Below are 25,408 nucleotides of genomic sequence, written 5' to 3'. Positions count from 1 at the left end.
AGAATAATTTATAGTATTCAATTATATTTGTAAATAAAAATTGTAAATTATAATGGAATATATATTATTAATATAATATAGTGAACAGTGGGGAGATAATATATAATAGCAAAGGGGAAATAATAATACTTCAAAAATTATTATTGTTGAGAATTAAAATATTTAAACTTGCTTTTTTTAAAAAATTTTGATATGTTCAGTTTTATCTTTGTAAATATCAAGCATAAGTTAAGACCCAAGTTGCATTTATTCATAAGTTTAATTTTAATTAATAGAATGGCTGAAAATCAAGTTTCATAAAGATATAATGTGTAGAAAGGTATTAAAATTTTTATTTCTTTGATAAAAATAAAATAGTATTTAATTCATTTTAATTAAAAATTCCATAAGTTATCATTATTGAATAATCATGAGATTTATGTCAAGTGAAATATATAAAAATTGATATATTTCTTAAACTGAAAACTTATCAAGCACCATATTTTATCATATGGAGAATGTAAGCACCAGAAAAAGAAAAAAAAAATGTATATTTATTGGAAAATAAATATTAAAACAAAATGCAAAATGGATTATCATTTTAAATTCTTCAGAATATTTTTATGTATTTTAAAACTGTAACCCCAAAAATAATGTAATGTACCATTAATGGTACAAATGCCATAGGTTAAAGAACCCCTGGAAAAATACTGCTAATAAAACTACCAAGCAATTATTACAGATACATAGCAAATTTAATATATGAATGGCAGGAAAGTATAAGTCACAAAATTGACTTCAAAAATTTGGGAGGAAATTATTTACCATAAAAAAGTTATTGAATTTCAAAAGTGAAATGTTATTGTACAATGGTTTTAATATGCTTTACTTAATTATATTATTCATCACTACATCATTTACATTTACTATGACAAAATTTGTTTCATGTAATCTTGCTTGCACTTTATTTAAAATAATAGATTTCTTTGGGTGTTTTATCTTTATTAAAATAAAAACTGTGTAGTCACCCATAGTAAAAGAACAATCAGTAATTTTAAATAAAAAATAACATTGCAGACTAGAATTTATAAGCTCAGCCAAGAAAATATTTATAGATATGAAATATTTATAATGAACATTCATTATGAAATAGCAATCAATGAATAGCATCAATTTGGAATCACCCAAAGGATTGTTTTTTAATTTTATTTTTCATATCAAAATTTCATCATCATTATTATATATGTTTTCATGGCATGTAATTTTTGTTTAAAATTTATGATTTTTGTTTAAAATTTATAATTTTTGTTGCAATTAACCACTACATAACACACATAAATTATTTTTTCACAGTGGATGACTACACATTTGTAATTTCTAATTTTTATATAATATCATCTCAACATCTACATTAACATTATTTGATGGTAAAAGACTATGTTACTTTTGAATACTTTTTAATGTTCATATATTTCCACAAGATTTTAAGAAATTTAAGAGTTAAACAAATATAACCTATTTCCTGAGCTCTACTATCTTTATTTAATTATATTGTTTTTCATCACTCACACAAAACAGATAAAAGTTCAAGGACGTGACGATAAAGATGGACTTATATTTAAAAACTTCAATGTTAGACAACACTAATATTTAAAAAAAAGAAGAAAAAATAAAACACGATAAAACAAAAAGACTAGCATATTTTTTTTTCTGGTGACTTCATAAAAAGTGCCTTAGGAAGTTGTCACTTTTTCAAAACATTGCTTGCGATAGCTATCGATTTCTTGCGAGAGATTTATTCTATAATCAAACTGAGAAATTAGAAATTGTTGTGTGTACAAAGTTCCCTGAAACTGCTCGAATGTAATGGCCCATTCTTTCTGTGCCTGATCATCAGCAGATTCAGAGTTTGCGGCTTTGTCGATGACTGACTTAGAGCGAACTGGGATGGACATGCTTTGGCTATTGTCAGATTCACTATCAGGTGAAGCCATTTCCGGTACTTCCGACTTGGAGGACAATTCCACCGGAAGACTTTGAGTTCTGGTACTATGATTGTCGTCATAAAGTTCCATTTCTTCGAGGGTTTGTACAACAGCACCAAGTTCTCCAATTTGTAGTAATAAAGTACCTTTGAAAATTTCAGATTAAAAAAATTGTTATTCAGATATGCCTATGTTAAAATGCTTTCACAACAGCATTGTTTAAAATGCTATAGAAAAATAAAATAAACAACAAATAGCAGAAGCAGATTTCTGATAAGACACACTAGGCTAAGACTCTTGGACCTAGACTGGAGCAAGTACATCAAGATAAAATTAAAATTATCAGCATAAATATCTAATGAATAAATCTGTAAAATATGTTATAAAAAATTAGGATAATATTAGCATTTTGTCGAATATAATTGAACAGAATCGCATCTGATTATCAAGCACTTCGATACACAAGCCTTTATAAACATAAAGCGTCTGCTTAAAAAGTGTAATTAATAGTGTATAAACATGATTGTTGTTCAGTCATGAGTCATAATAAATAACTGAAAGCATATTCATAAAATTAATAAAATTTATAATAATTCATTGCCATTCTAATTAAATTAAAAATGAAATGAAATGTGAAAATACATAATGACCAGTTCATCAAAAGAGATGTCTCAGAATGCACACTGCCTAGAATTGCAAACTGTCTCAATTTGCCAATGACTAAGATGCCATATTTTTTTTTAAGTATTAATGTAAATATATTAATAAAACTTATCATAAAAACTTGTGCAAATGAAAAATTTAAAACTTGTGTGGAAGATTCTTATTATTATAGCAACTAAGTTTCAAATGAATTTATTATTATACACTGCGTAAAAAAAGTAGAAGGACAGTGTTTTTTTTTGCCAATTAATATATCTTATTTTCTCCTAAATACCAAATATTTATGTAGATTTAGTTTAATGACCCTTGTTTTCATTTTAGGCAAAAATTAAACATCTACCACTAATATTATTAAGAAAATTAGTATATATAATTTCCAATGCGTAAAAAAAGTAGAAGGACACTTGCTAATATATTTAATTTAGTGAGTTGTTCTTTATTTAAATAGTGATTTTGTACTTTGTTTATCCTTTTCTGTCAAAAAAATCTAATTTATTTAAAAGTTATGTTGTTTGTCCGTTCTCAGAAATGCCTAAAAGAATACCTTTGAACGATTTGCAAAAAGGGTAAATTTCCGCATATCAAAATTATGGTGAAAGTGTCAGAGAGATTGTTCGATTGTTGCAGGTAAGCCCCAATACAGTTTCAAACTTTATCAGAAATCCTTATAAAAATGGAAATAAAAAGAAAACTGGTAGACCGAAGAAATTAACACCACGTGATGAAAGAAAACTTGCTCGTGTGCTGAAGAAGAACAAAGGAAGTGTTTCAAAGGCAAGAAATCAAGCAGGACTTAATCATGTGACGAAACAAACAGTTTACAACTCTATTAAAAGATCTAAAAAATTCATTTTCAAAAAACGGAAACACCATCCTAAGTGGAAACAAGCTCACATTGATAACCGTTTAGCGTGGGCTAAGGAGTACATGTCCTGGACTACAGAATGGACTTCTGTGATATTTTCCAGTGAAAAGAAATTTAACTTAGACGGTCCAGACGGATATTAGCACTACTGGCATTGTCTGGGGACTGAAGGCGAATACTATTCAACATGACAAATGGGAGGAGGGAGTTTAATGGTTTGGTTGGCTGTTGGATACGGAGGAAGGACAAGTCTGGTTTTCTTAAATGGTTGGCAAAAACATACAGGCTACATTCAAGTGCTGAATTCCGAGCTTCTTCCTTATGCCTCTGACATGGGGGGTGAAGAGTGAAAGTTTCAGCAAGATGGAGCTTCCATTCACACCGCGACTGGAATCAAAAATTGGTTCCTAACAAATAATGTGGATGTTTTACCATGGCCAGCCAAAAGTCCTGACCTTAATATAGTGGAAAACATCTGGGCAATGCTAGTTCGTCGAGTTTATGCTGATGGAAGGCAATTTGATTTGCAAACTCAGCTTCAAGAAGCATTGAATGACTCGTGGGACAATTTTGTCAAACTGAAATTCAAACTATATACAATTCACTTCCAAACAGAATATTTGAAGTTATAAAAGCCAATGGGAAGACCATTCCTTATTAAAGTCACTATTTTTTCATTCATTATAATGCTGTCCTTCTACTTTTTTTACAAAGTTTCAAAAAAGAGAAACTATTTTTGTTGCCATTAATATTTTATGTTTGAACATCATAATTCTGATGTTAAAATTGTATTTTTGAAATATTTGTTAAATGTTTCTAATAAAAATTTTCAGTAAAAATAAAATATTTTTCGGTTATTGTTACAAAATCAAGTGTCCTTCTACTTTTTTTACCTAGTGTAACAATTATTTAACATACAGTAATGAGTAAAAGTTATAGCTAGTTAATTCATCACCATCACATGGATAATAAATGCCTTGCCTTCATAATGACAGCGTTAGATTCACCCCCTCCCCTCAAATCTGGCTTTTACTTGATTCAACTAGTTCAATTAGCCCTTTTTATGCCAAAAGCATAAAGTCTGATCAAGCAGTGTCAGTCATTTAATTGTTTATAACAAATTATTTTTCATTTTAATAATTATAATAAAATAACAAAATATTATTAATTTGTTTAAAATTATAATAATATAATGACAAATTTGACTCCAAATAAAATTACAATCAAGGATAAAAATTCAGTTTAAATAACTGCTAAGTAAGTAGTTTAAATAGTTAATTTTGTGGAAGTCAAAGTAAGTATTGACGATGAAGCAGCATATATTTAAAAATAAATAAATAAATAAAATAAAAGTATTTTGGTTTGGGTTTTTCAAATCAAAGATTTACAAATTTTCCCAAGAATGGTGGAAAAATCTACTAATAAATCTGTCAATAAAGTGTGTACAACAAAGCCAGTATGATTGTTTTTATGATGCATGAAAAACATGCCAGCTCAAATTTTATTTTTGGTATGTGTAAAATATTTATGGGCAATTCCTATTTTTTCAATTAAACTTTTTTTTTTCACTAAAACACATGGCTAGATTGTTGTTGAATAGCATCCTTATGAATTTGGATGTTCCAAATATTTGTTATTCTTTTTCAAGTCATATAAAAAGTTGTCTGCATGATGTAAAATATAAGTTTTTATTGCTGCAGCTACTTTTCCCCATTCCTTAGTAAACTTGCTCAATCAAAAAAAGCTACACTTATAGAAAACAGCTAAGGCTTAATTTTCTGCTTGTTGTTTTATAATTAACAAATTTAGTATCCAGCTTTTGTGTGATTTGTTTTTCTAATCTTAATAGCATGGTTTATATATAATTAAGCATACTTTCAAAAGTGTAAATTAAAAAAACAATTTTTTTCCATTCTTACCAAAAGTTGCTATGCAATGATATATTCTCTGTTCTTCTGTATGCATTACAAACATATCATACATGGACTTCCACAGATCAATAAATTTTTCCTACAATTGAAAAAAGAGTCAACAATTGTAAAACAAATAAGATGGGTGTATTGTTGAAAGTAGCTAGTGTGTAAATAAAATATACTAGCCACTTTCCATTTATGGGCCATACCTTAAAATATACTAATATAACATAAAATATACTAGTCATAAATAAAGTATACTAAGTATACAAAATTACCTCTCTTTCGAAACAGAACTGTAACTAAAAGTACAATGAAGCAAAAACAAGAATCGCAATTCATATAATACTTCTTTGAATATCAAATTTGACTATTCTAATTCTTCACTTTCATACACCAACTTTTTAGAGCAATTCTTGAAAAATTACATGATTCCAAAAATTCTGAAATCTATGTTTCATCAGAAATGTGCCAAGTTATTACACAAGTATTTTATCCAAAATATAAAAAAAGCTCATTTAAACAAACAACAACAAAAAAAAATTGCATGCAAAAATTGAAAAGAAAAATAGATATTATTCTCGTATATTCACCATTATACTAGCCTGTATTCAATAAAAACATAGCATATGAGTTTAAAATATCAATGTTATACACTTGGGGGGGGGCTACATGTTTTTTTTATATATAAATATTTATTTATATTCAGAATTAACTAATAAAAAAATAGAAGAAAACAGTATGGTTAGTAACGAGAAATATTTATACATTAAATATATAATATTTTAACAAAAACGTTAAAACACTTACTTGACACATTTTTGGCAAGGTTAGATCTGTGCTAAACAAGAATTTTTTAAGCTCTTTAGCACTGTAAACTTCTAGAAAGATAAAATGCATTTAAAAAATTGCATTCATAACATCTCTGATTAAAGAACAAAGTTTCTCAAAATTTCCATTTTTATTCGTATATAAAAAAAAATCAAAAAGCATGATTAAGAAATAAAATTATCCTATTCATTAAAAATAGACTAAATTTTTTAAAAAATTAATGAACACTAGTTTCTATTTTATAACAAAGGCACTTTTAAACACTACTGTGGGTGGTAAGAAAAAAAAAAAAAAAAATCTGAAATCATATACAAATTCAAAACCAAAAATATAATAAAAATCAGCTTATAAACGTTTAAAAAATATTTTTTTAATGAATTACATTTCTGTTATGAAAATCATACATACAAGAACAATAAAGCATTTCTAAATAGATTAAGTTAATGTAATCGAGTTTTTATATTTAGTTGTTTACTTCATATTACTGAATTTTCAGGGATAAATAGCAAAAGACTTAAGAAATAAGTGTCTTTGGGTTTTTCTATTAAACATAATAATAAATTTTTTAATTCAAATGTCTAGAAAATATTTGATTGATATTGAAATTTTGATTTTGATAGGACTTTAAAAAAATCATCAATGTCATTTTCTTGAACTACAGAATATCATAGACTTTTCCACATTAAAAAGTACTTTTTTTCAAAAATAATTTTTGATTCTAAAAAAATATGAAAATTACAGAATGAAGTTTCTAAACAAAGAAGACTTAAATCACTATCTCAATGAGGAAAGTGCAGAAGTCTTTTTTAAAAAACATAATAAAATAAGCATACCAATCACTGAATTTGAGTAAGATGGATGTTCAAAAGATGACTGTACAGAATCCACTTCACTAGTTGTAGCATTGCTTTCAATACTACTGAAGAATTCTTCAGCTTCAGCAGCTTCTTCTGGTTCACCTAGAGGTGCATAAAAAATAATAAATAAATGCTATATTAAAAATTACTTTTATTCCTTAAATTTGCTGTCAATAAAATCTGTTCAATTTAAAAATATTGAAATCATTTTTTTAATTTTTTTTTTACAAATTGCGAAATTAAAACATTAGAATATTTTGTTTCATTTGGTTTGATTTTTTTTAATCATGCAATATTTCTAATTATTTATTAACAGACAAAAGAATAAGTAGCATTGCTTTCAATACTACTGAAGAATTCTTCAGCTTCAGCAGCTTCTTCTGGTTCACCTAGAGGTGCATAAAAAATAATAAATAAATGCTATATTAAAAATTACTTTTATTCCTTAAATTTGCTGTCAATAAAATCTGTTCAATTAACAGACAAAAGAATAAGTAGCATTGCTTTCAATACTACTGAAGAATTCTTCAGCTTCAGCAGCTTCTTCTGGTTCACCTAGAGGTGCATAAAAAATAATAAATAAATGCTATATTAAAAATTACTTTTATTCCTTAAATTTGCTGTCAATAAAATCTGTTCAATTTAAAAATATTGAAATCATTTTTTTTAATTTTTTTTTACAAATTGCGAAATTAAAACATTAGAATATTTTGTTTCATTTGGTTTGATTTTTTTTTAATCATGCAATATTTCTAATTATTTATTAACAGACAAAAGAATAAGAGTAATGTATGTCCAACTTACAAAGAAAATTTTCATTAACAGGCATTTTGCATTAGTAAATAATCACAGACAAAGAAGTATTAATAATATAAAATATTAAGATAGTTCACACTGAGATTAATAATTAATGATTCATACTTACCAGAAAGTGAAGTAGTTTCACTTTTTACATCAGGTGAACTAATTAAATGACTCAAGTAAAACATTTTTAGTTTCATTTCAACATCACTACGACAAACTATGGCAAGAAACTGTAGAAATTCTAAAAAGCTCAGCATATTGTCTTGGTTGTCATCAATTAGCTACAAGAAAAATGTAATAAAGCAAAATTTATTACAAATCATTAAGCTATTATCATTAATAATGCTTTCCTTTAATAATAAAAGCAAAAAATGTCCCATCGTCAATCTTATCTTTCATCAAGAATAAATAATTAATCAAACTAATTATAAATAATCCGATAAATTATTTTAAAAGATGAAATATAATTTCCCAATACATTTTCTTAAAAGTTTTATTCCAAATTAATGCATGTGTTTTCAGGATCATTTATTAATTTTGGGCAGGTACACTTTTATAATTTATAAAAATTGTAATTGAATATTTTAAAAAAGAACTTAGTCAGAAGTTTCCTATGAATTAACATTGTATTTGAAAATCAGTACATTTCAGAGAGCAAGTTATTTTAAATATTTGTTAATATTCTGTTCATTATAGATTTTTTTTTTGCAATGTAATCTACCTTTAAGAATCCTGAATTCTCTTATTTAATAGCAATAAAAAAAATCATAATGATAAGTTTAAAGACAGATGGATTAAGACAGATTTGTTAAAATGATGAAAATAAAATATACCAAAGTTTATAAATTTTGATGTACTAATTGGAATTACTAGTGACATATCCTTAACCTCAGGAGCTACTGCACCCCCTTTCTGTGGGAACGCGGACACGACATCATCACTAGTGACATATGGCATTTTATGACAGTATATAACAATCGCATAAAATATGAGAGCAGATGTAGTTTAACTAAAGCGTTTTAATTCATTAAAATGTTTTGACAAAGATGATACTTGACATTTTGACATTAAAGTTAAAATTTTTTCCTGAATATAGATGGTTTGAGCAAGAAAGTATAAAAATATAAACAAAATAGCAATAATAATTCTTTCTTGCAAATAAATCATTTTTAACAGAGCATTTAAGAAGTGAACAAAATTTTCCCTATTAAACTAATCTACAGATGTAAAATAATAATTATCTCATTATTAACACTATGCTGTCCACATGAATGATTGCAATTTCTTTGTGTGGCACCGGTAAGACTTCTGTTAATGGTATGGTTTTGTGAGATTTTGTAGAAATTATAATTTTTATAATATAGACAATAATTAAATAAATATTAAATAAAATTAAAAAAATTATAAAATAAAAATTTATGTGATACTAATATGGCATCACTAGATGACAAACTGTTAATCAAATGTCCCTTATTCATCATAAATTTTTAAAAAAGGTTGAGGCTTTTTTCTTACTTTGCTGCTAACAATTAAACTGCAATATGCTTTTCTAATTCTAAAAATACTATACTTAGTTTCAAGCTGTGTACAATTCTTTTAATATCGACATTCATAATAAACAATGTAGGTTACATAATATCCTCCAAGATCATAAAAACAATATTTTTAAAAGTCAGTGAGTCACTTCAATTTATCCAATTGCATAATTTTATAATTCCAATGGACATGACATAATCAGATGGAAGATCTTTAAACTATACAAAATCAGGTGTGAAATCTAAGAAAGCTTTTTCTATTTGCATGTGCATATAAACCAATGGGTTATTAATAGCTTAAATATAAAGGAGAAAAAATTTAAAAGGTGATGAAAATTTTAAAAACACATTATGATACTAAGAAAGTGATAAAATAATTTTGCAAAACAACTTTTAACAATTATGCACTTATTTTTTCTTTTTCTTTTTTGCACTAACGATTCTGCATGTTTGGAACTAAACAATTTCCTATTGTGAGAATGAATTTTTACCTGAAAGATGCGAGCACAAAGAACTTTAGCATTTTCTCCTCGTCCCCAAGGTGGCAGGAGGTTAAAAAATATTCTAAAAACATCATAATCTATCAGGCACTGTTCATAAAATGGAACCGACGGATCATACTTTTCATTCCCATTACAAATAACTGTAGGACTCCAATACCTTTGCTGAAGCTGCTCTTCCTAAAAGAAATAACAAGCAAATTAGTTACAATTTTTAAAATTTGTCAATATAAATCAACAATTAAAAAATGCTTCTGTTTAATTATTAATATCATAAATATGTCTTAAAGTAAAACTTTCCCAAAATTTCAGTTCTGGAGTTACTGTTAATAACATTAAATATCATGCTAATTATGAGATTCACATACTTATTACATTTTATCTCAAAGTAAGTGAAAAACTGAAAATTTAGGTTAAAAATAATCATGAAGTGCAGTAAAAAATTAAATTTTTTTAAATGGATAAATACAAATATTTTTGGAAAAATTTAGTATAAATTAAAATTAAAATGAAATTATAAAAGTGAATAAGAAGGATAATTAACCTTCCAAAGCCGATAAATTATATTTTTTGATATGCAATTGAATTTTTGGCTCAAAAAGTACTTTAGCTTCACTGTTTCAATAAAAACTCATTGTTTACTTTAATTAAAATTTTGAAAATTAAAAAGAAATTATTAATAATTTCTTTGAACTCCTTATAATAAATATGTTCCTTTTTCTTATTAAGACAAACAAGCAAATTTCCAAAGTAAACAAATTATATTCTTTGATATGAAATTGAATCAGTAATCTGAAAAGATTTTAGCTTCACTGTTTCATATAAATTCAGTTTTAATTTAATTAAAATAATTTAAAATTAAAATGAAGATACTGATAATTTTTTTTAACTCTCCTTATAATAAAATATTTTCATTTCTTAATTATTAAGATAGAGAAGTAAAATTCCTAAAAAAATCAATTATACTCTTTGATATTTAATCAAATTTATGACCTGAAAATTTATAAAAAATTATTTTAGCTTCATTTTTTTAAAGAAAATATAAAGACAAATTAGTCTGCATTCAAAATTGGTCTAGTTTATCAATACCAAATTCAAAGCTGGAATTCAAAAAGGTTAAACTATATATATGTAAGACTTATTTTATGTGAAGCAGAATGCAGTTTGAAGACAGTGAAGAGACTTTTTACATTTTAAAATTCTTTTTAATCCATCGGGAAAGCATAATTATTTACAAGCAGAGACGCAGACAAGACGTCCACCACAGCGCGTCACAAAGCAGAAGTCAGGAAAAAAGGCCGCAATAAATTATTCCTTGCCTTATATAACCTTAGATTTTGATAGGGAAAATATTTCTTCATAGTGCTAATGTATTATGAGATTTCGATAGGGATTTTCATTACATGCGTGGACAAGGTAGGGGAAACACAAGGAGATTTTTTAAAAAAGAATTTGCCTCATCAACGGTATTTTGTCTCTTCACGCCGAGTGTGGGAAAGTTAGTTTTAGCTGATTCAGCAGTTTAACAAAGCTTCTCTTGAATTAATTAAGTAGAGACAGTGGAATTGGACCACGAAATAAGAGAATATTTTAGAATGAAGTTACTATGGGCTAAATTAAGACAAAATCTTGAAAATGATTAAATTGAAATTAGAGTCAAAATATCATTACATATATATATATATAAAATCAAAAATTGAATGGAATATTTTCAATATTCAATTCAATCAAGTTACTTTAGACATCAAAAGATGCATCATAAAACAAAACAAATTTATTAAAATATCAGTTAAAGAAATAAACTAAATTTCTCAATCAATGTTTCAATAACAATAGTTGATTGATTTTATTGAGGGCATTTTCCGAGCAGTCAAACAGCAAATAAGATTACATTTTTTAATAATTTTTGTAAAAATTTTGAAATGATTACCTAGTTAATATCAAATTTCAATTGAAAACATAAAAGACCATTTATTATATAGATTATAAGCTATAACTCTGCTAACATATGGGTCAATCTGCAGTGTTTTAAATACTATAATTAAATATAATGGTACAAGCAAATTAAGACAGAGACAGGAATTCTACTTTTTAAAAATAGGGAAGAAAGATAAATTTTTACCTTTATAAAAGTGTAAACATCATCTACTTCTTGCTGAGAAAAAACAGCTTTGACTAAATCATCATAAAATACACTTCTCACTATGTTTTTGCGATTTGTATCCTCCAGTTCCTATTTAAGAAAATTATTAAAATGTTTACTAACTTAGCCAATGAATTTTTTTAAAAGATGAAAGATAATCACAAAACATATTCATAAAAATCATCATAAAAAGATGAAAGATCAACATAAAATATATATCAGAAGTGAACATTAAATGCTGTTATGTTCACTGCTGATAACATGTAATTAGATTAACACCAATGCCATTGATTATACAATTGCATGTAATTAGCAACAAATATATTATCAGTTAAGATTTCAAACTACTCTATTGTTTATTCCTTTAATTTTTATTTCATTTTATTTCACATGAAAAATGAAATATCTTTTATTGTTGAAGGACAATAACATATACAGAAAACTCTTAACAGAGCAAATTAGAAAAATTCTAAAAGATGTTTAACAATTTCTGCCTGCAGCAACTAATAATTGGGACCATTATCAAGTTTTTTATTAATAAAAAAGTAGTTATTTGATTACTTGTCTCAAAATGTTATTTAAAACCTCTCTTATACTTCATCATTCATGAACAAGTTTTGAGTATTAACATAGCAAATATTATAAAATTATGAAGAAAGTCACTATTTAAAAAAATTGTTTAGATCAATTGATATTTTAATTTTAAAAAACTATTTAGACAATAAAATGATTATATTTATTATCATATGTCACACAAAAGTATTTTTGTATGAAAATTAATCCACATGAAAGGGTTTTGAAAACTAGCAATACTGGCTATATTAACTAATATGATAAAAAAATGCATAATCATGAATAGTTGAAAAGCATAGAAAAGTTAAAATCTACTAATGATAAAAGTTTTTTTTTTTTTTTTTTGCATTAACAAAATAGGCTTGCTTATATATACAAAAATAATTCATATAATAACTTATCTGATTATTTTATTATAGAAAATAACTATAAAACTAAGGAACAAGAAAAACATTTAGACAGTTAATACCTGAACAACACGCAGCCTCTGCTTCATGCGTAATTGTTCAATTGTACTATTAGTTATAAAACCATATTGAGCGTAAGCATCCTTTATTAGCTTTGACACATGGATTCTCTGAAAAAAAAAAGATATAATCAATTTATTCATTCAAAGCAGCTTTTGTAGATTAATTCTGGCACAATTTAAACAAAGAAATTAATTTTCTCCATATATATTCATGTATGTAATAACATTTTAAAAGGAATTGGAAAGTACACAAAGAAAAGCAAATATACCTATTTCTATAAATCTACAGTTTCTTAAACTTTATTTAATTCATGTCTAAAATATGAAATATTTTAAAACTGTCCCATAATAATATCTATGAAAAAGGAATTTCTACTATTTCAAATATAAAAGTAAAATGGCAAAATAAATAAAATAATAATTAAAGGTAAACAAAATTAAATTTAATAAACTTACTTATTTATGAATCAAATGTTAAAATTTTAAATGATTTTTTGAAGGATTTATAATGAAAAAGAAGAAAAAAAACTACAGAGACATTTGCTGTCAAAGAATTCATAATCAAAACATTAATGTATTCCATAATACTAATATTATTAATGTCTTTAACGTCATCAGAACCGTAGCATTAAAAAATTCTGATCCAGAATATGCTTTGATTTAACATTTTTAAAAAAATATTTCGCTAAACACTCTTAAACAGACAAAAAAAAAAGCCATTGTATATTTATATCTATATAAGTAATTTATTCATTATAAAAAGTACCAGAAGTTTATACATACCCTTTTCTCATATTCAGGAACAAAGTTTTGATAACTGATAAAAGAAGAATCCTCATTGCGGCAAACCACACTACTTAAATAATCACTTAAAACTGTCATTGCTTCTCCATCATCATTTGCTGCCAATAATTCAAATCTGTTTGCTTCTAAAACTTTCAATGCAATTTGAAAGACAACCTACAAAAGCATAATAAATTTCATGCATTAATGATGAAATATCTGAAAATGTCAACAGTGTCACAAGTGAACTCAAATGAACGAGAGGTACAATATGCTACTCAACCTAGATGTACACATTTAAATTTTGTTTAGTTATTATGATTTTAAAATATGCATTTGGCAAATTATTTTCAATTATTAAGACATGTGTACATTAATATTTACACAAAATTTACAACAAGTTGTTTAAACCTACATCTTAATTAAGTTTCTTGGACATCGACAATTTTACAAGAGAAATTACCACATCCATACTTTTAAGCAAAAAGTATTAAATAAAACTTCAGTGTATACTCATAATATCATAATACTAAACTGAGAAACAGATTGAGCATCTGGTTCTTTTGGCTTTATTTGCTATAATAGAAAATATTAACAAAAAGAAAATACAATAAAAATGTAATAAGAAATATATATTGGTTTCAATGTACAAATTACGAAAATTAATTTTTGTAGCTTCTTTAATTCAATAAAATAATCTGAAATGTTTCTTTGGTAAATAAAAAAGAGAGGCATGCCTTTAAATCACAATTTCACTTGCTGTCTTCATCATTAAGCAAAATATTCATTTTTTTAGCAGTTTTCAAAAATTCTTGAACAATTTATTCACAACAGTAAGGCAAAAGACAAGAGATCCTGCTAGAACATATTCAACGCTCATATATATTCCAGAAGATGATTTTCACATGATTTTGCAACTTAAGATTGAACAATTAAAATTTACAGAAATAAGAGCCTGAAACCTAAGAGAAAGTTAAATGACCATCAAAATGAATTTAAGTAGCTAGAAAATACTTAATTTTAAGAATATGAATAAAATGAAGGCTTTACATATTAGCCGCTGTACCTGCAACTATGCTTACATATCTTTGTTCTATACATTTATTAAAAAAAACAAAAAAAAAACCTTGATATTCAAATTTTCAAAATCTAATAAATAGATTTTGAACTTATAAATAAACTTATCAAGTGAAATAAAATCCTGTTCAATAAATAAAAGCAAAAAAAAAAAAGTTGGAAAAAAAAACTTTCAGTACAAAATTTTGGAATAAAGTGTTGGAAAATAAGATGAATTATCATATAAACTTGCATATATTTGTTCTATACATTTATTTAAAAAAAAACAAAAAAAACCTTGATATCAAATATTCAAAATCTAATAAATAGATTTTGAACTTATAAATAAACTTATCAAGTGAAATAAAATCCTATTCAATAAATAGAAGCAAAAAAAAAAATAGTTGGAAAAAAACTTTCAGTACAAAATTTTGGAATAAAGTGTTGGAAAATAAGATGAATTATCATATAAACTATTTCTTCTGCTGAAGCATTTTGTTATTAACATTCATAAATTATGTAATAAGCTTTTGATTGGTTGTGATGACAAGTATGAGTGGGTACTTAAGGCATGTATTTTAAATTTCTTTCATTCATTCATTGATTCTTGTTATCCTTTAGGATATGTCTTTATTACTTTTAGTTGAAGTAGCTCACAAGCTCAATGAAGGTCAATGATCTCTCAAAATCATTTTAGTTAACATTAAGGATGTTTTAATAAATTTTTAGATATCATTTCCTGATCCTTATTACCTGTTGAACTTTGCTAGTTCTTTCATCACAAACTAGATCAACCAATTAAACTGCAACACTTTTAAAAAACAGAATTTAAAGCACAGATCAAACGGTACTACATAACAAATTCAACCCAAACTAAAGAAATTTATGTAACAAAAGCGAAAGTAAAAATGTCTGAAGAAAGTAACTTCAACATTGACAAACACGCACAATAGGTACCAATTAAGCAGCAATAGGTTTAATATTTCAACAAAAAAAAATGGCATTGATAAAAATTGTTTAAATCAACTTTGGAAAAATACATTAAAAATCAGAGAAAAATTATATGATAATAAAATTTTAAAATGGTGTAAGAATAACTTTTTGTGTGCTGATTTGTTCAGAAGTTAAGATGAAAAAAATGTTAAACATTTTAAATTCCATTACAAGGACATAGAAATTTTTTAATAGTACTTAATTCATCAAAGTGCTAAGAAACATACATGTCATATTTCATTTGAATCACTCTAGGGGTGTGGAATGTAAAAGAATCAAGTAAATGGATATTCAATTTTATATATAAATAGATACATATTTTTAAAAATACTTTGATGATGCAGATGTGTCATATGCTGTACCATATCATGTCTTAAACTCTATAACATTCATGTGACCAATATTGAAATAAATATTTACTATTGAAATCTCAAAAGTTCCATCATGATAATTTGGCTCATAAAAATATTCAACAGATGCTTATAAGTTGCTCATGTCAAACAAAAAAAATTCTCTCTATTTTATAAAACCAACATCAAAATTCCTTTAGTCAAAATAAAATATTTCAGATATAAAAAGTTGCAAGACTAGAAAAAAAAAAAAAAAAAAGATTGTGAAATTAGAAATCATATCATTGTTTCTTTATGTCATGCAAAAACAAAGAAATTAATATTTTAGAATTTTACCTTAGCACCATCGTAGAAGAAACAATCGACAATATTAACAGCAGAATTAAAAGGTATCACACTGAAAAACATATAAAACAATTAATGACAATAATGATCAAAATTAAAAACAAACCATGATTTAAAAAGTAAAAAGAATAAATAACTCACCTTAAAAATATTGTCAGAAACCATGATAAAGAGATCATAGATAAGACACCAAATGGTACTAACTTCGCATGAACATCAGGAAGATGTTCACTGGTTAAATGCTCTAAAACACCTATAAATTTGAAAGAATAAATATTATGTACTCAAAAATTTTAGTAAAACAGCTTTAGAAGGAAACCAAGCAGATATGGTTCAATGCAATTGTCAAATAATCTTAGATTATAAAGTGTTTTAATATTAAAAAGAAAAATAAATAAATTCATCATTTACCTTACAAAAATACTGTTTGAAAAAATTTAAACATATAATTCATAGTATTTGCCTATTTAATTAAAATCTCTAATATAAAAAATCATATTCTAAAGTAATTAGGAAAAAAAATGAAGAAAAGGGGGGAAAATTTTAAAAGTTCTTTTAATGCACAGTATAATTTAATTTAATGCACAGTATATGTGACAGTTTTTAGCTAAATCATGTCATCAATTATTTTAATTAGTTTGTGATATAACATCAATATTATCAACAGTTTAGGTAAACATATTATCTGCAATTAATCTAAATAATTCTTAACAAACTTTCAATTTTTCATACTTGTCCATTAGCTTTGATAATCCACAAATATCCATTTGCATATTTCTTCTCATGCTAAATTCTTTTTAAAGTTTGTGACAACTCATTAATGATAAAACACAGAAAGTTATGAATGATCACTATAAAGGAGTTATTAACAAATGTTTTAATGCATTTTTGAGCTACAGAAATATCAGTGAAAATATTGAACTATCACTACAAATACAGTTCCTTCCAAAGAACATAGTGATTTTTAAATGTAAATGGAGTTAAATTACAGGTTGGTTATAATTAAACTTTCCCCATAAACAGCATCCTACAATGCAAACGGGTGAAAATGGATTGCAATGAAATTTGGTATATAGACTATACACAAGATGCGCTCACAAAATTTCAAGGGGAAAAATAATTAGTTCCAAAATGTCCACCAGAGGGCGCTTTTTCCAGAAAAACATTAAATTTAACACAATAAACGACCAAAACGGATTATATTAACATTTATTGACTAGTTTCTGATCGCCTTGAATCACACTAATTATAGTTAAGAAAAAAATAACAGTATACTGTTTGAGGGGAAAAAAAGTTCAGTTTGCAGCTATTATTATTGCAAGAACAGACTAGGACGAAATTGCGCAAGAGAAGCTGTTGTTAATCGTGTTCAGGATGATGCAGGGAAAGATGTTCCATATGAGCACCTTAATTCAACTCCAAAATTTCAAGTTGATGGACAGTGTGTTCAACAGCAGATTGTAACTGTTCAGTTCATATCAGCTAATTGTATCAGTTGTGATGTTTCGCACATGAAGCATTACAGAGTTCTTTCAGTCATTCAACATTGCAACAAAATACTGTCATCATTACAGCCGGTAATATCGACATAAAACATGAAAACAACTGCAAACGTTTCTTACCCTAACCTGTTTTGCATAAAGCTTCTTCTTCTTTGCAAGCATGCAAATCTTGACATTTTTTCCTAGAAATGACAGCTTTACTCGGTTTTGCATTTTATTACTCATAATTATTGTTCTGGATTATTAATATTGTTTCTGTATTCCGTTTCAGTTATTTAGTGTGTAAATGTTTTTCCAGAAAAGGCACAATCTGGTGGACATTTCGAAACTCAAACTCTTTTCCTTTTTTTTAATTCTGTGAGCACATCTTGTGTATAGTATATATCCCAAATTTCGTAGCAATTCGTTCACCCGTCGGCTTTGTATGATGCTGTTTATAGGGGAAGTTTAATTAATTACATCAAAATATAATAGGATCATATTCAGAATTATTGAACTGGGACATCGATATGACATGTAGCTTTCTTGTACTATCACTTTCAATTATCTTTAATGCTTTCATGCACAGATTATTAAAATTTCTTGAAATATAATGAAAAATTATAATGAATGGAATTAATTGTGTGGTCTTAACATAGATTTTATTCTAAAAATATCATTTAACAAATTTCCATCTGCACAATGAAGGGCAAGAAGTTCTCATTTGGGATCATCGCCCAATTAGAGCAACTGACTGGTAAAAAAATCTTAAGAGATGTTTACAAAATCAAATCCTATGCAATTGATATTAACAATAATTATAAATATCGAAGGTCCATAAACATTTTTATTTACATTCTAAGAAATTAAATTCATTTAAAATATTAAAAATAAACAATTTTAAAATATTTTTTTAAATAAATAAACTAAATCTAATGCATGCAAATTAAGAAAAAGAATTAATATAAATTGAATTCAATATAAATCTTAACTATAAATCAAGATAAACAAAACTAATATACAAAAAATAAGCATTTATCATACCTAAATTGCAAAAATTTAAAATATCAAATATAAAATTCAAAATATCTCATTTCGAATAAAACTGTGTGAAGCAGTATCTATGTACATTAAACATAAAGAGATATTGCATGTTTTGCACACTGAGCACATTTTCTGTATGAATGTACACTTTTCATGTACAAAAATGAGGGATGTTACTAAGTGGGTAGTGTCTTCTTAATGAAGGCAGCTTTGGGATGTCCATTTTGATATGTTCAGAAATGAATTTGAATCTTACACAAATTCATGAATTATTACTCCATAGTCATTAGAGGAATATAATCAGGTGATTTTGTTAGAACTGTAATCTTTAAAAACTTTAAAAAATTTCCTCATTAAAGCAAAAATCTGAGGCATTTTGAATATAAAAGTAATTTTCTAAAAGTAGCTATATTTTACTGTATTCTATCCATTGTTCTGAAAGAAAATTAGTTACTTCTTACCATCCCCCCCCCCAGTTTTTAAAGGGAAAGTTATTTCTTTTTTTTTTCTTACAAAAAGTTTAAAATTGTTATCCATTTCTATAACCACTGCACTGGGAAGATTCAACTATAAAATTCTTAGACTTTTGGTTTCTGTTCTTGGTGAAAAAAGAAAGCATTTGTGTAAATAAATAGCATGATTAAACATTCCAGATTTTCCAACCTAAAATATATTATTTTATGCATATGATATTTTATACAAAATCTTCATAGAATTCATTCCTACCTGATGGGAAAATTTGAAACATTGGCTTACCTTGATCAATAAGGGCACCAACAACTTTAGTATTGAAATAATCAGGTAGCAATCTCTCACAAATAGCCACTAATAACCAAAACGCTTCTTCCTCTGATGCATAGATTAGAAGAACAGAAGTAACAATGTTCATAGCTTGACAGTATCCTAATAAATAAATAAAAGTAATATTTTATGTTACAAGTATATGAGTGATACATTCATTAGTTATTTCTGAATTTGATTGTATTAACTGAAAGTACATAAATATAGAATGATTAAATACTCCACAATTTTATGTTTTAAATAATGCACTGATAATAAATTTGTTAACTATTATACATTAATAAAAAAATTACTAAAGTTAAAAAATTATTTGTCAATGTTTTTTTTCAATTAAACACAATATTAAAAAAAAACAATTTATTGCGTTTATAACATCACATTATTTATAATATGAATAGAGAAAATGCATTTTTTTCTTGATGGCATTAGATTTGATCAACAAATCATTAGACTGATTTTCATTTAATAATAAGTTTTCTTACCTCTTGATTTATAATAAAAATTCCATTTTTTAGTGAAATGAATAAAGTGATAGTTAGATTATAAAAGAAAGTAAATGCCCAAACTGCCTAATCAATCTAGCATTTATTTAAAAGGAAGTGCAAACTTTAAAAAGAAATAAATCATAAATGTTGATAAAAGGGTGTTAGCACAATTCCGTTCAATAAAAACAATAAAAAATTGAAATTGCTTAAAATGCCTGAAAGATTATTGTATTGAAGAATTATTCAGTTGAATAATAAGTCAATCATCCCCCCAAAAATATGTTGATAAAATATTTGATATTATTTCAAAGAGAATTTAATGCTCTACAAAACAATCTATTTTGATATTTTTAACTGCTTTCTATCTAATAGAACATACTTTTTTTAGTAACTTTTTAGATATACTTTTTGATATTAACTGTATTAAACTGATGATTTACAAATAATTTGCTTTCTAAATTTAAGCTAAGTGTTAAGAGAAACAAAACTGAGCATGAAAGTTGTGCTAACTCAATATACAGCCAGTCGTTGATTTTCATGCATCAAAAAATGAATTATGATTGAATCAATTGCTTTATCAAATAACTAGGTTATTAAAAAAAACTAATTTGAAAAATGCCCATAAATTATTAACCAATATATTCAAATGTTGAAGTTAAATTTTTGAAGGAAATATTTCTGGTTTTTAAATTCATTATGCTAAGTATTAAAAGACTGACAGATTATAAGAGTAGATTTTAGGAACAATTTTTTTGTTTGTAATAATGAACAAAAACTTTAAAATTAACATATAAGCAATTTTAAACAGCAAACAAAAGCTATTAGTAAAATTTCATAACATACCAATACTGGGATTCCTCCATGCATATGCTGTTAAAACTCGCCTAAGTGCATCAATTCCAAGGTCGGACTGAAAAGCCGGATGTTCTGGAAGGGACCGATGTAAGTCTCTTTCAATCTCTTCAGCTGCAATGCTAGACTTCCCTCTACTCTGTTCCACCAGCCATTCATAGTATCCAGGATACACAATCAACTAAAAAATTTAAAAACTTGAGGTTGCAGAATAAGAAAAGAAGAAGAAGAAGAAAAAAAAAAACATAGCTTGATTTTTACTGACAAATAAAAAATCCAAAATCCAATCCATCCAATTACTGAGCAGAGTTTCCCCCCCCCCTTACCACCACCTTTTCTATTCTACAAGGAAAAAAAATGTTAAATATTTAGGCCCAGCTTTTGAGCATTGCAATTTTTTTTCTATGATGTGTAAATATTTATTCTAGTGTGTGTTCTGTTAGTAAAGAACTGTCATAAGCTAAAATTACTAAATAAAATAAAAAATGCATCTATTGAAAATAATTATAGCTTCATTGAATTATTTGATGCATTCCATAACAGTATATGAGCTATTAGCTGTCCAGAGTATTGAAAGTTTAACTAGATGATATGCAAATATATTTAATCAAATTACTAGTGATATTAACAATTAAATCAATGTAGTAGATTAACTTTAAAATTGACTACATAGTTAACATAGAAAACATAGTTTAAAATTGATTATGGATTGATTACATTAATAAATTTTCTAAATAATCATAAATATTTATGACAACTAGATTTGAGATAATTAAAAATATATTAAAATATTAGAAAATATATTAAAATATTAGAAAATATATATTAAATATTATATATTAGATTATATATTAAATATTAGAAAGGCTATTTCTTTTACATAAGAAGAATATTTTATTTAAATAGTAAAAATTTCCACGAAAGAAGAATACAAAATAAATCAAGGATAAAACACATTTTTGCTTTTTGCTTTACTTGGGAATTACAAAACCTCGAGCTTTTTATCTAAATCTCGATATATAAAGATTCATTACAATAATTTTTATTACTCAAAAATGAACACACATTAATACACAGAGATGAAATTTAAAAATACCTCATTTACAGCCCCTGAATAAAGCATCCACAATTCATTTCGCAACTTAATAGGAAGCCCTTTCAGTACTAACTCTCGGTCTTTGCAAGTTCGGTATGCCAAAACACCTCTAAACAAACAGGATTCATGTTTCAGAAATATACAAAATACATTCATTGTTACTATAATAAAATGAGTACTAAAAAGATGAGAAAGCAGATTTTTAAATATCATAAAAATTATAAAATGAACTTAAATTTTAAATCAATATATCAAAAGTTTGAAAAAATAAATTGTGAAAATGAGATGAAATTATTTTTACTCCCGTCAGACATTATAAGTTCTAAATTCAAAATATATTAGCACCCATAAAGATATTCATTACATTCAAAAGGAATTATATATTCTAGATTATTATAATAATTATATTACAATTTTGTTACATTTTCAAATTTTATTAATCTCTGAATATTTAAATATTTATATTACTGATTGTTTTTGTATTATTATGATTTATGATCAGGTTCAAACCCAAGAAAAGCGACTATGAAATGCTAACCAAAAATAAAGAAAATAGCACTTTTCATGTATTTTAAGAGTTAAAAAAAAAATTTATTCCTTTTTTGCATTATTTTAGAACTTAGAAATAAAAGCTTACATTTTACCTTCCATATTCAGCAAAATGATTATTCCACAAATCAACTTTAGTTTTTTCAGCAGGAGTTGAAATAAGTTTTTCAGGTTCAAACAGAGTATACAAAGGTGGTTGAATAGTCCAAGCTTTTTCTTTTTCTTTAGATCATGCGGAAAAAATATGGATGCAGACATAAGTTTGATTTATTTCTTTTAAAACAAAATATAGTAACATTTAAAATTAAGTGCAAAATTAAGGAGATTTGTAAGAATAATTCATAATTTTTGAAGACCTTATTTTAATACCATTGTTTATATTGAGGCAACTAAAAAAATAGAGCACTTCTAAATGGAAAAGATATTTAATTAAAAAAGACTTACATAATTAAAAAAATTAACGATTCTTTTCTTTGTCGTTATTTTATCATATAATTGAAATACTTTGTAAATTTGCTGTAGAATTTGAAAAATGAGCATGAATCTACAAATAACTTTAAACTACAAGAGACATAATATTTAAATAAATAAGCATTTATTCTTAACTTATATATATGGAACATTTTTTCTAACATATTTTATGAAAAGTACAGAAAAAAGAAAAACCCTTTGAAAGTTGAAATTATAAATCACGATTTGAAATATTTCAGACTCGCACATATTTTGAAATATTTCAGTCACTCACACATACAATAAAATTTTTAAACATTATCTGCAAAAAATAATATAACTTAAAGATAATAATTTATTGAAATAAGATTAGAATAAAAAATAATTTAATACACTTAAATGTAGAAATAGAAATCACTCTGAAAAAGGATAGTTTAATAAATCTGCAATATTTAAACTTACTTGAGTTACTACAGCTTGAATTCATACTATCTCCATTCTTGGTTTCATAACTAGAAGTTGCAATAAATAAATAAAAATAGATAATGTTTTTTGTAACTGTTTATGCAAATCGAAATAAAAAAATACAGCATGGTTTAAATTAATCAAAATATGTACATACAAAACAATTTTCTAATAAAAATTAATTCTAAATTTCTTACTATTTAACTTTTTAGAAATAAATTCATTTATTTATACTTAAATTGCTTAGTATAACTTTCAAATTTCACTTTAATAATAATGATTTCTTTCTTTCTTTCTTTTTTTGCTTTTACAGGCCATTGAAGATTATTTAAGGAACAGAATTCATGCATCTCTCAATAAATCTTTAAGTGTATATAATAATCAAAAGACGTGCATATGTATATATCAATTATTAAAAAATGCCATTTCAATTTAGAAGAAAATGAATATAAAAGTGAATTGGCAGAACATTAAAAAAATTACTATAACTATAGAACTTATGACACCACATTTCATTTTTAATCAATATAAATTTTATAATAATTAGAAAATGGATTGTGCTGCCATAAATAAGCATCTTAGAAAAGGCACGCAAACACCTCTTGTTGTAAAAGGTTGTTTATTTAATTGTCCTATTCCTTCAAATAGTTCACAAAGTTCTAAAATCCTGCACAGTTCATGAATTTAAAAAAAATCAGTAAACTTTTGTGATAAAAAAGTGGAATTTGGTATTTATATTGTAGCAATAACTTAAAAATAATTTGTAAATTTTTTAAATTTAAAAATATAATGGCAAAATATTTTATATTATTTGAAATAGCATTTAATCCTCTAACTGATTATGTAATTAGATTTTTAATTTTATTGATTTTTGCATATTTTCAGATTATTAGAATGGGAAATCATGAGGCAGAAACTGGGCATTTTAAACAACATTTGCTTTAAACATTTAATCAAGATGTTAAGATAGCTAAAAATATTTGTGAAATCCTAATTGTATAAGAAGGAGAAATGCCTCAATATACCAACCTATCATTAATTTTTGCATTTTAGAAAGAAAACTTTTTTATAAAATGTCAATAAAACATTGTGCAAAGAAAATGCATTTCAAATTTTTTTAAAAAATCAAAAAAGTCATCAATCAATCAGATATTAATCTTTTCATTGAAGTTTACTTCAGAAATATTCCATCATCATTCACAATCAAATGCTTTACTAAAATCCTTAATATTTTTACACAAATTCTTCATACCACAGATAAGTTGCAGATAAAATTGAAAAAAAGTTATATTCTGATGTTTTAAGGTAAATGTTGCGATGCCATTGCATTATTTCTTGTTCACAAATTTGTCCTTGATTGCAACTGTGACATCACAGCCCTTATGCAAGAGAGAATTTGAAGGGATGTGATGAAGCGATCTCTGATTGGTCTTTCATTATATCACTGTATGATGTCAAAATTTTAGTATAGTATGATCTGATGTTAAAGACACTATGACATAATTCTGTTTATGTATCTTTCATGTGTCTGTGTTGTGCTT

At 25.6% G+C, this 25,408-nt stretch overlaps 1 protein-coding gene across 1 annotated transcript in view; it reads right to left on the bottom strand.

Moving 5' to 3' along the window:
• Nucleotides 1–279: 279 nt before the first annotated feature.
• Nucleotides 280–25,408, bottom strand: part of LOC129983995 (TBC1 domain family member 9-like) — a 41,356-nt gene continuing 16,227 nt past the window's right edge. The window contains exons 13-28 of the mRNA XM_056093738.1: nucleotides 23,865–23,914; nucleotides 23,048–23,174; nucleotides 22,404–22,512; nucleotides 21,299–21,488; nucleotides 19,926–20,072; nucleotides 16,786–16,897; nucleotides 16,636–16,696; nucleotides 13,901–14,077; nucleotides 13,118–13,225; nucleotides 12,055–12,165; nucleotides 9,924–10,112; nucleotides 8,019–8,178; nucleotides 7,070–7,195; nucleotides 6,216–6,286; nucleotides 5,412–5,502; nucleotides 280–2,110 (exon numbers count right to left, since the gene is read on the bottom strand). Of these exons, the coding sequence (XP_055949713.1) occupies nucleotides 1,713–2,110; nucleotides 5,412–5,502; nucleotides 6,216–6,286; nucleotides 7,070–7,195; nucleotides 8,019–8,178; nucleotides 9,924–10,112; nucleotides 12,055–12,165; nucleotides 13,118–13,225; nucleotides 13,901–14,077; nucleotides 16,636–16,696; nucleotides 16,786–16,897; nucleotides 19,926–20,072; nucleotides 21,299–21,488; nucleotides 22,404–22,512; nucleotides 23,048–23,174; nucleotides 23,865–23,914 (2,227 nt within the window). The 3' untranslated portion in view covers nucleotides 280–1,712. The remainder of the gene's footprint in view (nucleotides 2,111–5,411; nucleotides 5,503–6,215; nucleotides 6,287–7,069; nucleotides 7,196–8,018; nucleotides 8,179–9,923; nucleotides 10,113–12,054; nucleotides 12,166–13,117; nucleotides 13,226–13,900; nucleotides 14,078–16,635; nucleotides 16,697–16,785; nucleotides 16,898–19,925; nucleotides 20,073–21,298; nucleotides 21,489–22,403; nucleotides 22,513–23,047; nucleotides 23,175–23,864; nucleotides 23,915–25,408) is intronic.

The sequence above is a fragment of the Argiope bruennichi genome, chromosome 9, assembly GCF_947563725.1.
Source record: "Argiope bruennichi chromosome 9, qqArgBrue1.1, whole genome shotgun sequence".
In the NCBI taxonomy this organism is placed as follows: domain Eukaryota; kingdom Metazoa; phylum Arthropoda; class Arachnida; order Araneae; family Araneidae; genus Argiope; species Argiope bruennichi.
The sequence above is the reverse complement of the archived record's forward strand: the minus strand, read 5'-3'. Positions and strand labels throughout refer to the sequence as shown.